This window comes from Panicum hallii, chromosome 7 (genome assembly GCF_002211085.1).
Source record: "Panicum hallii strain FIL2 chromosome 7, PHallii_v3.1, whole genome shotgun sequence".
Classification (NCBI taxonomy): Eukaryota; Viridiplantae; Streptophyta; class Magnoliopsida; order Poales; family Poaceae; genus Panicum; species Panicum hallii.
The window spans coordinates 33556877-33570752 of NC_038048.1; the positions used below are offsets into that span (position 1 = coordinate 33556877).

The 13876-nt window shown below is 43.4% G+C and overlaps 1 protein-coding gene and 2 non-coding genes across 3 annotated transcripts; 1 reads left to right on the forward strand and 2 right to left on the reverse strand.

Moving 5' to 3' along the window:
* The first annotated feature begins 723 nt into the window (after window positions 1–723).
* Window positions 724–5214, forward strand: LOC112899755 (glutamate--tRNA ligase, cytoplasmic). The gene is made up of 7 exons (XM_025968353.1): window positions 724–876; window positions 1704–1867; window positions 2150–2246; window positions 2335–2488; window positions 2574–3649; window positions 3736–4200; window positions 4682–5214. The coding sequence occupies exons 2-7, from the start codon at window positions 1731–1733 to the stop codon at window positions 4898–4900; spliced, it is 2148 nt and encodes a 715-aa protein (XP_025824138.1). The 5' UTR covers window positions 724–876; window positions 1704–1730; the 3' UTR covers window positions 4901–5214.
* Window positions 5215–6497: 1283 nt separating this feature from the next.
* LOC112901797 lies at window positions 6498–6588 on the reverse strand. Its single transcript, XR_003230375.1, has one exon. It is a non-coding gene; the product is annotated as a small nucleolar RNA SNORD96 family (small nucleolar RNA).
* Window positions 6589–6749: 161 nt separating this feature from the next.
* LOC112901796 lies at window positions 6750–6843 on the reverse strand. The gene has a single exon (XR_003230374.1). It is a non-coding gene; the product is annotated as a small nucleolar RNA SNORD96 family (small nucleolar RNA).
* Window positions 6844–13876: the final 7033 nt, after the last annotated feature.

Consider the following 13876-nt stretch of genomic DNA (forward strand, 5'->3'; position numbering starts at 1 on the left):
TATTATATTATTGTTATTTTTATTTTTTGTCAAATTTTTTCTGAATTTTTGAGATATTTTCTTGGATATCCCCTTCCCCTCACCTAATTCCCAAATGGTATCAAGGAAAACTTTCCCCAGCGGGAGAGGCAACCTAGGGAAAAAAATATATTGCAAAATCCCCCCTTAGGGCTTGCCTTCCCTGGTCAGCCTACCTCGAGTTCCCAAACTAAGCCTAAAGGGGCATCTCTCCATCCAAAGAGATAGGACCGTTTGCTCTTTTACCTAGGATGTTAACGGATCGGATACGGTCGGATACATACAGATACGAATACAGATAGTTATTTTTTTCTCGGATTCGGATCGGGTACAGATAGTGTCAAATGTGTCGGATATAGACGGATATTAACCCCTTTAAACGAATTCGAACTTGAATACGAATGGATATTATCCATACCATTTACACCCCTTCTTTTACCTCTCAGACTAAAAAAATCATCCTAACATATATGAGATCGGATCCTCTGATAGTCTGATTCCTTCGACCAAGCCCGTCCATACTAAAAATTGGAGGGCATCCCACAAAACATGCTGCTCCCAAAAGGCCCAAACTATTTGACTGATAAAGAAAATCAGCAATACTGGGCTGCCATGGAGACGGCCCGAGCATGCGTGTCGTTGCTTTTGGTGACCCGATAAAGAAAGACCCAGCAAACTGGGCTGCCATCGGGACGGCCCGAGCGCGTCGCTGGTCGCTGCGTTCTACTCTCTCTTCAGCTCTCTCTTTGCCCTACCTCACTTTCCTCGGCTTCCTTTCCTGGCGGCGACGGCTGGGCGAGCGGCGGCGCCCTTCACACGTCTTCGCCGGGACCTTCGCCGGCAACGAGCGCCCACTAGGTATGCCCGCCCCTTCTCTTCCCTTCGTGCTGTGCGAAACGGAGCACCCCAAACCCTTCTCTCTCGCTCTCTCGGTCTCTCCCACTCGCACAGGCCGCCGCCGCCTCCGGTATCCCTCTCTCCCGCGGGCCGCTGCCACCCCCTTACTCTCTCCCGCTCGCCCGCTTCCTGGACCCCCGCTCGTGGCTCGGCTCGTCGCTCGCCAGGCGGCCAGGTGCGTCCGCGCGGGTGGCGGGGGCAGTGCCGCAGCTAGGCCGCAAGGGCCAGCGGGGCAACGCCGCAGCAGGTGAGACGGCGACGGTGGGGACGAGTACCCGACGGGGATGGGGAGAAATTAGCCCCCGCGGGTGTTAACGGGGATGGGCACGGGGAAATTTCCTACCTGCGGGGACGGGGATGGGATGGGGAGGCGTTTCCGACGGGGAATTTCCCGTTGCCATCCCAATTCTGACCCAGTAACATATCCGCCCCTGGTTTGGAATAGCATGGTTGTTTGTTTTCTTATTATAGCTCAGCGACGATGATGATATATTTAATTAGTTCCACGGCTCATTAATGACTGGTGTCAAATTGTAATTTCTATTAGATATTTTGTAGTTCATGTAAGACCAGTATCATTTGAAGTTTTAACTGCTTGTATCAAACTTGAATGCTTGATTTCAATTTTTTGATATCTTTGCGCCTCCAGTTCTTTACCCTTCGTTCTTGTATCAGCATGCCTTGATTCTAATATAATACAAAAAAGGGTGGGTAGCTGCAGAAGTGTAGCCTAATTTACTGTTCACATTGTGCTGCAAAACTTATTTGTTGATTTCTGTTGGTTTCAGGTTTCTGCTGTTTCATTTAAAGGATCAATGGAGGCGAAGTTGGCATTCTCCCAGGACAGCCCACCAATTTCTATCATTTGTGCGGCTAAGGTTGCGGGTATACCCCTAACTGTTGATCCTAGTCTTGCTGCTGGCTCGGCACCCACACTACAGTTTGGTTTTGGGTAAGTTCTTGCTCCTCTTCTTGGGTACATGTACGTTTTCTCTTAAAAGATATCTCTTTGGTCACTTGCGAATGCTTGCATAACACTTTGCTGTTCTGTGTCTATTTTATGCCCGCATGCAACTATGTAATGGCAGTTTTCTGATACTTATGTGCAAATATGTCGTTTTGCAAATGATTGAGTTCTATCTGTTTTGCTTAGTTTCATTTATTTACCTTTGGTTTGACTCTCCATCTGTGGGTTGATATAATTCCTCATACAACTTTTTGTGGTCGTGGACAGAGAATCACTCCATGGTGTAAACCCAATCCTCCACTTCATTGCCCGTGGTGCATCATTTTCCAGTTTCTCTGGGCAGAATGCTATTGAGTTCGGGCATGTATGTTGTCATCCACTGCTTGTTAAAAAGTTACTTATCGCTGTGACTGTTTCTATGTTCTGAATCACTGCTGTTAATAAACTTGCAGGTTGTTGAGTGGCTTGAATATGCCCCCATGTTCCTTTTAGGCTCTGAATTTGAAAATGCCTGCTCATTTGTTGATGGATACTTGGCCTCCAGGACCTTTCTGGTTGGTCATGGGCTGACAATTGCTGACATTGCAGTGTGGTCGAATCTTGCTGGTAAGCTGTGGGTTTGTTCTCCATTCTTCTTTCAGGCTGGTTCTGGGTATTGTAATGTTTGGCTTATTGTGCTATTTCCCTTCAGGGATTGGTCAACGGTGGGAGAGTCTAAGGAAATCAAAGAAATACCAAAATCTTGTCCGCTGGTTCAACAGCATAGATGCAGAATACAGGGACACACTGAATGAAATTGTGGCTGCATATGTTGGGAAACGAGGAATTGGAAAATCTCCTTCGCCAAGCCTTAAGGAAAAGGTACATGATTCAAAGGACCCATCAGCTCCAGAAGTTGATCTCCCAGGTGCAAAAGTTGGGCAAGTTTGTGTTCGTTTTGCCCCAGAGCCTAGCGGGTACCTCCATATTGGTCATGCAAAGGCTGCATTATTGAACAAATATTTTGCTGAAAGATATCAAGGGCGCCTAATTGTTCGATTTGATGACACAAACCCTTCAAAAGAAAGCAATGAGTTTGTCGAAAACCTTCTGAAAGATATTGAGACATTGGGGATCAAATATGATGCTGTCACATACACATCTGACTATTTTCCAAAGCTAATGGAAATGGCTGAGAGTTTGATTAAGCAGGGGAAAGCATATATTGACGATACACCAAAGGAGCAAATGAGGAAAGAGAGGATGGATGGTATTGAATCAAAGTGCAGAAATAATACCATTGAGGAAAATCTGTCATTATGGAAAGAGATGGTTAATGGAACTGAGAGGGGCATGCAGTGCTGTGTGCGGGGTAAACTCGACATGCAGGATCCTAACAAGTCACTCAGGGATCCTGTTTACTACCGCTGCAATACTGATCCTCACCATCGTGTTGGTTCAAAGTACAAGGTCTATCCAACATATGACTTTGCTTGCCCATTTGTTGATGCATTGGAGGGAGTGACACATGCTCTTCGTTCCAGTGAATACCATGACAGGAATGCACAATATTATCGAATTCTACAAGATATGGGGTTGAGGAGAGTAGAAATTTATGAGTTCAGCCGATTGAATATGGTTTACACTCTTCTCAGCAAGCGGAAGCTTCTTTGGTTTGTACAAAACAAGAAGGTTGAAGATTGGACCGATCCGCGGTTTCCCACTGTTCAAGGCATAGTCCGTCGTGGCTTGAAGGTTGAGGCGCTGATACAATTTATACTCCAGCAGGTACACATGTGCTAATGTGCTCATGCTTTATGTTCATATTTCCCGTAAGCTTATGCCGGATTTTATATCCTTTTTGTTTGTTGAAGGGTGCTTCAAAAAATCTGAATCTGATGGAGTGGGATAAACTGTGGACAATCAACAAAAAGATAATTGATCCAGTGTGTGCAAGGCATACTGCTGTGCTAAAAGATCAGCGAGTGATCTTTACTCTTACTAATGGTCCAGAGAAGCCATTTGTTCGAATTTTGCCAAGGCACAAGAAATGTGAGGCTGCTGGAAAGAAGGCTACAACCTTCGCAAACAGAATTTGGCTAGATTATGCTGATGCATCAGCCATTAGCAAGGGTGAGGAAGTGACCCTAATGGACTGGGGGAATGCTATCATTAAAGAGATCAAGATGGAGAATGGAGTGATTACTGAATTAGTTGGAGAACTACATCTTGAGGGCTCTGTGAAGACAACAAAATTGAAGACCACATGGCTAGCAGATATAGATGAGCTAGTCCCCCTCTCATTGGTGGAATTCGATTATCTCATCAGCAAGAAAAAGGTAGTTCTCTATTTTCTACACCCATTGCTTATGTTTATACTAGCGCTGCGTTGCTTTTACCATTTTGTGCATGATTGTCCTTGTGTCTTGATGACCAATTTTATTAAAAACGTTGATAAAATAGATATAACATGTTATCATGTGATTCGTCTATTGTCTTATATAACGAAGACTAAGCTGCATTGAATCAAATTGCATGTTTATTTTCATGGCATATAATCTTCTAGATAAGCAGCAAAACTGCGGTTGTGTTGACAAGTTGCTTTCTTAATTTGTGCTTAATGTTGGTGTGCTGGTGCAAGAGGATCTATGTTGCATCTTTAGAATGATAATTTGGACATTGGGTCGAATGTAATGGCTGCCTCCAGATTAAATGCTTAGGGTACATTTCTGCTTCAGATGGCGTGTTGAGTTTTTAATTAAAGATTCCTTGTTCTTTGACAAATTAATGTTGAACTATGCTGTTGGTGGCATTTAACAGCTGGAGGAGGATGAAGACTTCCTCGACAATCTCAATCCTTGCACTCGGCGAGAGACCCCAGCCCTTGGAGACGCAAACATGAGGAACCTCAAGCGCGGAGAAGTCATACAGCTCGAGAGGAAAGGCTACTACAGGTGTGATGCCCCATTTATCAGGTCATCAAAACCTGTGGTCCTGTTTGCGATCCCAGATGGTCGGCAGCAGGGCTCGCTGAACTAGGCAGCATGCCACTGATGGGCAACATGGAATTCCTGAGATGTCAGGCTTGCCAATCAATATTGTCGTATACACTTAATCTGGTACTGTTTAGGCTTACTCGCCGTAGATTTTGTTTACTGCTAGATGGCCAGGCCCATCCTGCCTACCAAGCAGCACAGGCATTCTGATTTTGGTTGATGATACTTGCCTCAGTTTGAAGATGCTGGTACTTTTCTAGCAATGCTGTCTGCATCCTGCGTTCGCCTTTACTGTTTTGCTGTACTTACCTCAGCTTGAAGATTTACGGCTGTTTTATCCTTTTAACTGGCGTAATATATCGTATCCTGGTATGGTATGTTGTGATGAGTAATTGCAAGTGTTCATCCCAAGGTAAGTAGGATGACCGAGTTGGAGATATGGTCGTGTTTCACTTCCTCCTGTAAATTTAGATGACGGTAAATTTAGTTGTTGTCTCGTCTGTGGTAGCTTCTAGCTTGGTTCGTTGCCTACTCGCTAAATATTGGAGAAAAGTTTTCTGGTCTAAAATCTTCGGGGCCTTCTCAAGTTGCCATCGATCACCAGGGTCCACTTTTAGATGCAAACTACCTGAGGCAGCGAATCAGGCCAGAAAATAAAGTCACCATCAAATCTGTTTGGTTAGGTTACTTCATAGTACTATTTATGGTTCAAGATTCTCATTGATTGAAAAGATTAGGATGGAGTATCATCTGCACCTGCTGTAAAATTGATCACTTGTCTTAAAGTTTGCACATTCACAAATATCAGCAGTAGTACTTCTGTATTTGCAACAAACAAATAAGTTAGCGTTGTAGTCATTTTGTTTTGAGACAATAGAATTCTTACGACGTATGCCACGTCTCAGGTCAGTCTCTGGTTCTGAGATTTCAGTCACTTCCTCTGTTATTTACAAAAAGAATATAAAATTTCTGACATCAGATCAAAATGCAAAAGGCGCCTCCTAAACTTCTTCAGGTACTCTTATATTTGATTTTTTGGATAAAGTAAACAGGTACTTTGAAACTGAGCTAATGACTGAAATTTTCTCCTCAACAGTTTAGACTCATTTTTCCCTGATTCACTTTTAGAAGGTTTGGCAATGAGATGTCATTCCTGCTGTCACTCGGACGCGTAGCATACTCCACGCATTTCTCGTTGCTGAGTGCTGGCAGGTGAAGACGTATGAACGGTATGAACTGAACTGTATGAACGGACCTTTGGGACCTTTGTCGTGGCAAGGCCGGCTACCAGACTTTGTAGCTTTGTTGGTATCTGGTGATATGTCAGGAACACCTGACTAATGGAAACTCCTTATCCATTTCAAGAAAAAAAAGTGCTGGCAGGTGAAGACGTATGCTTTGTTGGAAACTATTGATGCTTGATTGAGTTCAACGGGTTCAGGTTTTGTTGGTTCAGGTTTCTTGACAAGTGCAATGAAAGAAGGTTCGTAGCGTGAATTTGGTTCAAAACATTTTTCTGACACTTCCGATCAGTCTGGCTCCTGGGCCTTGCCAAAAGATTGGCTGGTTTTAAACCAAGATGTCATCTAGTTGGGCAACAGAATAGGCCGAAAAGCAGAACTAACGTTCTCTCAACATGTTGGCCTCAGAATTGCAGAATCGCAGCATGGCCACAGGAGGCCAATCAGTCCCGAAAGATGGTATTTTTTATGAGTTTTTCATCACCGACAAACATGAGCAACGAACGCATTGATCTGATCCAATCCAATCTAACGGCACCAAAAAGAACAGAAAAAACAAAGCAATATCTTCGGGGAAGCACCACAAGAACTGAATGCCGACCCTGATCGGCGAAAACAAAAGCTTTTCGGGACCCTGTAGGCTGTAACACTGGACATCAGAATTGCAGATTTGGCAGCATGGCTCGTAACGAGCCAATCAGCCCCGAAAGATGGTGTGTTTTGTTTGCGTTTTTCATCACAGTCCAGCAAGCCGGATCGCCGCTCAAACTCGGTAATCAAAACAGAGCAAGAAATCAAACCATCGCCAAAAAGGCAAAAAGAAAAAGGAAAAACACGATGAGGAAAACTAAGAATCGAGCCCTGTCGTCACGCAAATGGGAAAAGTGCACAGCTATTTCTGCTGCAGCAGAAGCAAATTAAGCTTCGGATCCATCAAATCACATCGGCGGCGGCGGCGGCGGCTACGGCGGCGGAAACCCTAGCTGGCCGTGGTATGCAGTGATGAGAGGCCACGGTATGGTGGTGGTTCTTTATAGGAGGTGGTATTTGGTCTCTGACGTTGGATTAACATCGTGCGGCTGCGCAGGGAAGATGTGTGCAAAGGGTTTGTCTTCTGGTAGTCCCAGCGGGCCAATTTCAGCCCACGAATTCAGCTAATTACACATATTTTAGGACAAAGAACTTTTATATGTCTTTCTGGGATTATCCAGCTTGCATCCATAGCCTGACTGGATGCATAACAAACTTCTACTCTCTCCGTTCCAAATTGTAGATTATTTTATTTTTTAAATATATTTATTATATATTTAGATATAATGTATATCTAAGTGCGTAGTAAAAGATATGAATTCGGAGGACAAAGCTGTTTTTTTTGGGAAGGGGGGGGGGGATGGGGTGTTGGAAATGAATTCTAAGAATTTAGCTAGTGGCCTCTCTAACTCCTAGGTAGAAAGCATGTAACATAAATCATAGTGGCTTGGTCAAGAAGGAATTAGTTGCCTCTTTTGACAACTATGTCCAAAATTTTCTTACGACCAATCCAACCATTGGTAGGCCACGTATATATATAAGCGTAGGCCTTATACTTCTATTGTTGCTTCATATATAAAGGTTAATCTAGAGATATAGTGCAAGGCTTAAAAACACTCTGCCAGAGGGAGAGGCGCCCCCTGATTTCGTCTTAAAGAAGAGTACCTCAACTTCGAACGATTACAAGAGTTTTATCGATCCCCGGAGTTCATAGTACGAAGCAAGGCTTTAAAGCTGGCCCTAATTTATCTAGACAACCAATATGATACTAACCGCATCAGACAAAACATTATGGTCTATCACCTTTTCATTCACCACGTTTTTGTTTGGCTTCATCACCAGCTCATTCCTCACAAAGCGCACGGTTAGGTCAATAACAAGCGGAATGGGTCCATCCTACCGAAATTCATAGGATGAACCAATGATGGATTGTTCCATTTTAAAATGATGTGATTTCTCTGACCAAACATTAGAATGAGTGTTGTGTGTAGATTGGCGACTAGAGTTTAATAAATTATGTTCTTTTAATATTCGGATTATCTAAGTTCATAATGTTTGTCCATCTTATTCCGAAGTGTTTTAAAAAAGTTAAAATTATTGCAATAGTTTTGCTCTCTACCCTAACTCAATGATATGCGGGACTAATTAAGTTATTCTTAGACTTAGTGTTTGATCTTTCTTTTCGAAGGAAGCGTTTCTTTTGTCTGGATTGTAGGCTTGCATGTTTGCATAGTAATTATTGAAACGTTGGTGTGGTGGGGGGGGGGGGGGGGGGGGGGACAAGGAAGAGCTCAGTGTATGAGAAGGGATGGTATGGTATTATACCAATGTCCCCTTCATTTCACCAGTTGTCTTGGTCAAGTCCTTGCTTGCACTAGAGTTCCCAGCTCAGCTCTCTCCCTTTACAAAATATACTAGTGTTTCAATTTTCACCTATGTTTGCTTCCACTTTTCAGAATGTTGAACAACATGTATGAGCAGTGGATAGCTTGATCTGCATGTATACAGATTTGGTGCCTACCCCTCCCATGGCCATATGCCCATATCTACCTCAAATGCATGCTTCATCCTGAGAGCTGAGAGAACTCAAAAGTAAAATGGTAAGGGGAAATTAATTTACTCCGGATATTGTGTACACCAGCTAATCACTGAGTTAAATTAAACTAGCTCTAAGCAGCAAGAACAATGGAAGCCACCAAGCAAGCCATGTACTGACGCGTTGGAGTATGAGGTGTAATATTAATGAATTCCATACCTGAAGTCTCCACAGGTATACATAAAAATGCTATCAGTGAAAGGTGCAGAATATACCCAAATGCCAAAGGTATCTGGAACCATTGACCTGCAGCAAAAGACAAAAAGAAGTCCCTCTCATGTATCGGTACGGATATGCCTTGCATACCGTACGACCTAGTTCAAATGACATCCACAATTGAAACGACCAAACATGAAAGAGATGCGTTTAGAAGTCAGAAATTAGATGTTGACAGGAAATCTGCAATCTCTCAGCAGGCATATCTGAATGATGGTCAACAGATATCAAGTTACCATGCCAAAATTGACAGGTATGCATGCCATGATACATGGGTACTAGCTATCTGGTAGTTACCATAGTCAATAATGATAGTCAGAAATTGCGTTGCTTCTTTCGATAAGTTTGCTTGGAGGTTGCGCTACGGACAAAAGAGAACTCATATGTCTATTCGTTACATGCAATGGACCGGTACTCCCTGTCATTGGAGCCAGCCAGGACTTTCTTATGCAAAACACAGATGCATTTCTTTTTACCGACTTCATCATCATTTTATTATCTGGAAGATAGCTAGTGGAGCAACAGCTATTTTAGCATTTGTGTGCATGCAGAATTATGCAGAGTCAACAGAGCAACCGCAATAATTGGGGCTAAACAACTGTGTACAACGTTAATTCTTCTCAAAGTCAGAGCTGTTCTGATTTGTTGTTGTCACTTTAGAAAGATTGCTCACAAGTCATTTTGAGTACCTGTGTGTTTCTTTTAACTCCCGCTGTCAACACAACTCAAGCAATGAATGCCACGTCTCGCGCAAAATAGAGATATCACCCAGGAATTCATACAAATCAAACTTCAATAATGACTCTGACCATGGCTAAACATCTAATTATTTTGAATTTTTTTCCAAAACACAGTACAAACGCGAACGCTTATATACACGCACGCACACTTAACCTTATGAATACACGCACGCAACCCTACCATATAAGCACATCCAAAAGACTGAGCCAGCAGTGACGAAGTCACCACGGACGTCTCGCTATCGACAGGCACGTCGCCTACAGGAAAATGCGAGCGCTCGTGCCAAGTCTAGGACTTGAACCCAGGTGGGTAGGTTCTACCACAAGTAACCTTACCAGCTGAGCTACGCTTAGTTTGCTAATTATTTTGATTTGTTGTTATATGAGAATGATATCCGTCGTCGTTAACATACTTATAAATAAAATAAAGGAAATCGAAAAAAGAACATACATGATAGGGAAACCCCATACACATCTCAGTTTATTACAATCGAGTGCCTGCAACTTTAGTGAGTTCACAAATTCCACCCTCACAGTGTTGACCACCCTACATGACTCTTATATCTAGCCCCAGCATGATCCGGAGTCTTTTCACCATGGATAAAACACCCTTCCATCCAAAATGGATCGCTATAATTTCATTTCATGAGGAGTAAATTGCTAAACATGATGCAATGCTAATGCATGCACAAGTCGGAGAGAAGAGAGAATGGTTTGCGACGACACTTGTATGGTGCGGTGCATACAGTTACATGGCATCTAAGCAATGGTGGAACACTTGGATGCAGTAAGGAATGGACAACTTTAGCTGTGAAATATGGAGACTTATAAAGCTGCATGTGCTAGACCGTAACATGAAAACACATGCATTAGTGAGATTACCTAATCCAATGCAAGGTGTATATACAAAAATCAATCTTGTCAACATCCCTCCACCCCGGCCAGCCCCCTCCTCCTTCCTAGGTCTCTCAACCTTCAAGTCTATAAAAGCAGCACAAGGTAACCGTTCATAAGAAACAAGCACAAGTTTGGAGCTCCACAAATGGCTCTTGAAACTGATAAACAGGATCCTAGCGGCAAAAAAGGAGTCGGTGGAATTCTCCAGCGTCATGACTCACTCTATGGAGATGCAGAAAAAGTATCCAGCACACAGCATCATGGATCTCAGGTCGCTTCTTATAAGTCATAATCATATTTTGGTCTCTGGTGTTTATATCTTTAGTGAGTAGCAGGATGGAGCTTTCACCAAATATTAAGAGAAGATAATAAGTTATCATCCATTTTTTTTAAACAAGTGAAGAACACACAGTATCAAGTATGCAAGAGCATCACCTTTTTCCTCAAAAAAAAGTATGCAACGGTATCAGGTGTACCTAAAAACATAACTTCATGCTCAGTCCTAATTTCAGTTCAATGAAAGAGATTGTTGAAACTCTAAAAAAACACTCAAGAGCACAATCTTTTGTACTTCCTGTGCTAAGAAGAGGTAAATCGTTGAGGTATTTTATGGTGCACAATACCACCACTTAGTGGAATGTATTATAGAAGAGATCCAACCCTTCATTAGTAAGGATAATTTTATACTTATTTTTCAGTTATAAATTAAAATGAAGATATGGAATTAGAAAGATAGTCCAAATAAAATAAATCATGATGTTATTAATATTTTTTCTATAGGACCCTTATATTACTAATGTATACTACCTATATGTTACTGAACTTTTCAGTAGTATACAATTAATCTGAATCGTCGGATGTTTCTATAATACTCCTTTTCAAATACTAGTATAGACCAGTATTGTGTACCAGACATCAAATTCTTTCATTGTCAAGGAAACACAAAAATTCTATCAAACAAATGATCAATTATTTGGACTTCAAAATTAACAAGATGTTTACTTATACCATGCACAATGCAAAACAGGATAATTGGATTCGAACACTGCGTTTAGCATTCCAGTGCATTGGAGTCATATACCACTACTAGATTTCCCCCCTATAACCACGAAAAATTTAGGCAACACCACTGATTTGGGTGCAATAGGTGGGTACTATGGCACCGAAAGAGTGATTTGGTAGTAATATGCATGCCTATTACTACACATAAATTGTGTTGCGATATTTATCTTTCGTGTTGCAACAGGGTGTCCCTAATGCACCTATTTTTAGGATTTGTGTTGCAATTGGTTGGGAATACTGCTACACCAATTATAAGTTGCATTAGTACTTCGTGTGTTGCAATAGAAAGGTGCTATGGCGACCATATTAGTGTTGGTTGCTTCTGAACGGCAATTTCGCAACCCTTGATTTGTGTTGCAAATTGCTTGGTGCATTGTGGCAATAGATAGGTGGCTATTGCATCCTTTCTTTCTGCGAGATGCAATAGCGTGGACGTATTGCCACAATTTTGCGTGGTTGTCCAACTAGTCGTAGTCGTTGCAACTGTAACAGACTTATTGCAACCAAGTGTTCCTTGGTTGCAGTTAAATTTTTCTATCACCACGCTTTTTGTTCTTACAGGTGGGCCTCCACACAAGTGTTCCTTGGTTGCACTTAATCTGGAACAAATCGTCAAACAAACTGGAACAAATCGATAGATCGACTAGAACAAATTGTCAAACGAACTGGAGAAGGGGGTGGCACCGGGCGAGGAGCTCGGAAGAGGCAGCGAGGCGGCGCTGGATGACGAGAGCGGCGGCGGCGCTGTGGAGACGGGGCGGCGAGGCGGTGCCGAGCGACGCACGACAGCCCACAGGCCCGTTGCGGTTGTCTTGATCTCGTATGCCTATGTATGTATGTATGTATGTATATATATATCTCCATCAGGCCCAACAGATCAAAATCGCATATGTAATATATCCTCTAGATATAAATCAAAAAGAGAAAACAGAAAACAGGCCCAACAGAAGGTCCAGTCGTGAGTCCCCTTCTGATGAGGATATGACTAATACGCATATGACCAAGGCCCAAGCGAAGATAGAGTTCAAAGCCCAATCCACATTGAAGTCCGATTTATTCGCGAGTCCGGTTCGGACTGCAGGAGCAGGCATCACGAAAACGGACGCCCAGGCCACATACGGGCTCCGTTTTGGGCATTCTATATATCGTTGGAAAGCTAAGGAGATAAGCTTTCCAACCCAACTGATCCCATATCAAAATACGTACGGAGTCGATAGGAATCGTCGAAACAACATGACGACCAGAATCTGTCTGGATGCAGCGATGCCAGTTTTTGGGCCCGAAGGCCTTGTACTCCCCTAGGGTTGCTCGGCCACCCCCTTGGCCGCCCCTCGGAATCATTGTCCGCCGAGGAGTCCCCTTCTGATGAGGATATGACTAATACGCATATGACCAAGGCCCAAGCGAAGATAGAGTTCAAAGCCCAATCCACATTGAAGTCCGATTTATTCGCGAGTCCGGTTCGGACTGCAGGAGCAGGCATCACGAAAACGGACGCCCAGGCCACATACGGGCTCCGTTTTGGGCATTCTATATATCGTTGGAAAGCTAAGGAGATAAGCTTTCTAACCCAACTGATCCCATATCAAAATACGTACGGAGTCGATAGGAATCGTCGAAACAACATGACGACCAGAATCTGTCTGGATGCAGCGATGCCAGTTTTTGGGCCCGAAGGCCTTGTACTCCCCTAGGGTTGCTCGGCCACCCCCTTGGCCGCCCCTCGGAATCATTGTCCGCCGAGGAGTCCCCTTCTGATGAGGATATGACTAATACGCATATGACCAAGGCCCAAGCGAAGATAGAGTTCAAAGCCCAATCCACATTGAAGTCCGATTTATTCGCGAGTCCGGTTCGGACTGCAGGAGCAGGCATCACGAAAACGGACGCCCAGGCCACATACGGGCTCCGTTTTGGGCATTCTATATATCGTTGGAAAGCTAAGGAGATAAGCTTTCTAACCCAACTGATCCCATATCAAAATACGTACGGAGTCGATAGGAATCGTCGAAACAACATGACGACCAGAATCTGTCTGGATGCAGCGATGCCAGTTTTTGGGCCCGAAGGCCTTGTACTCCCCTAGGGTTGCTCGGCCACCCCCTTGGCCGCCCCTCGGAATCATTGTCCGCCGAGGAGTCCAATTGAGTGTACTGCAGCTGGGTCGCCGTGCCCGATCGCCGGTGAGAATTCTGAAGAATTTCTTCCTTTGTGGTTGCCGGTCTTCGTACTCTTGC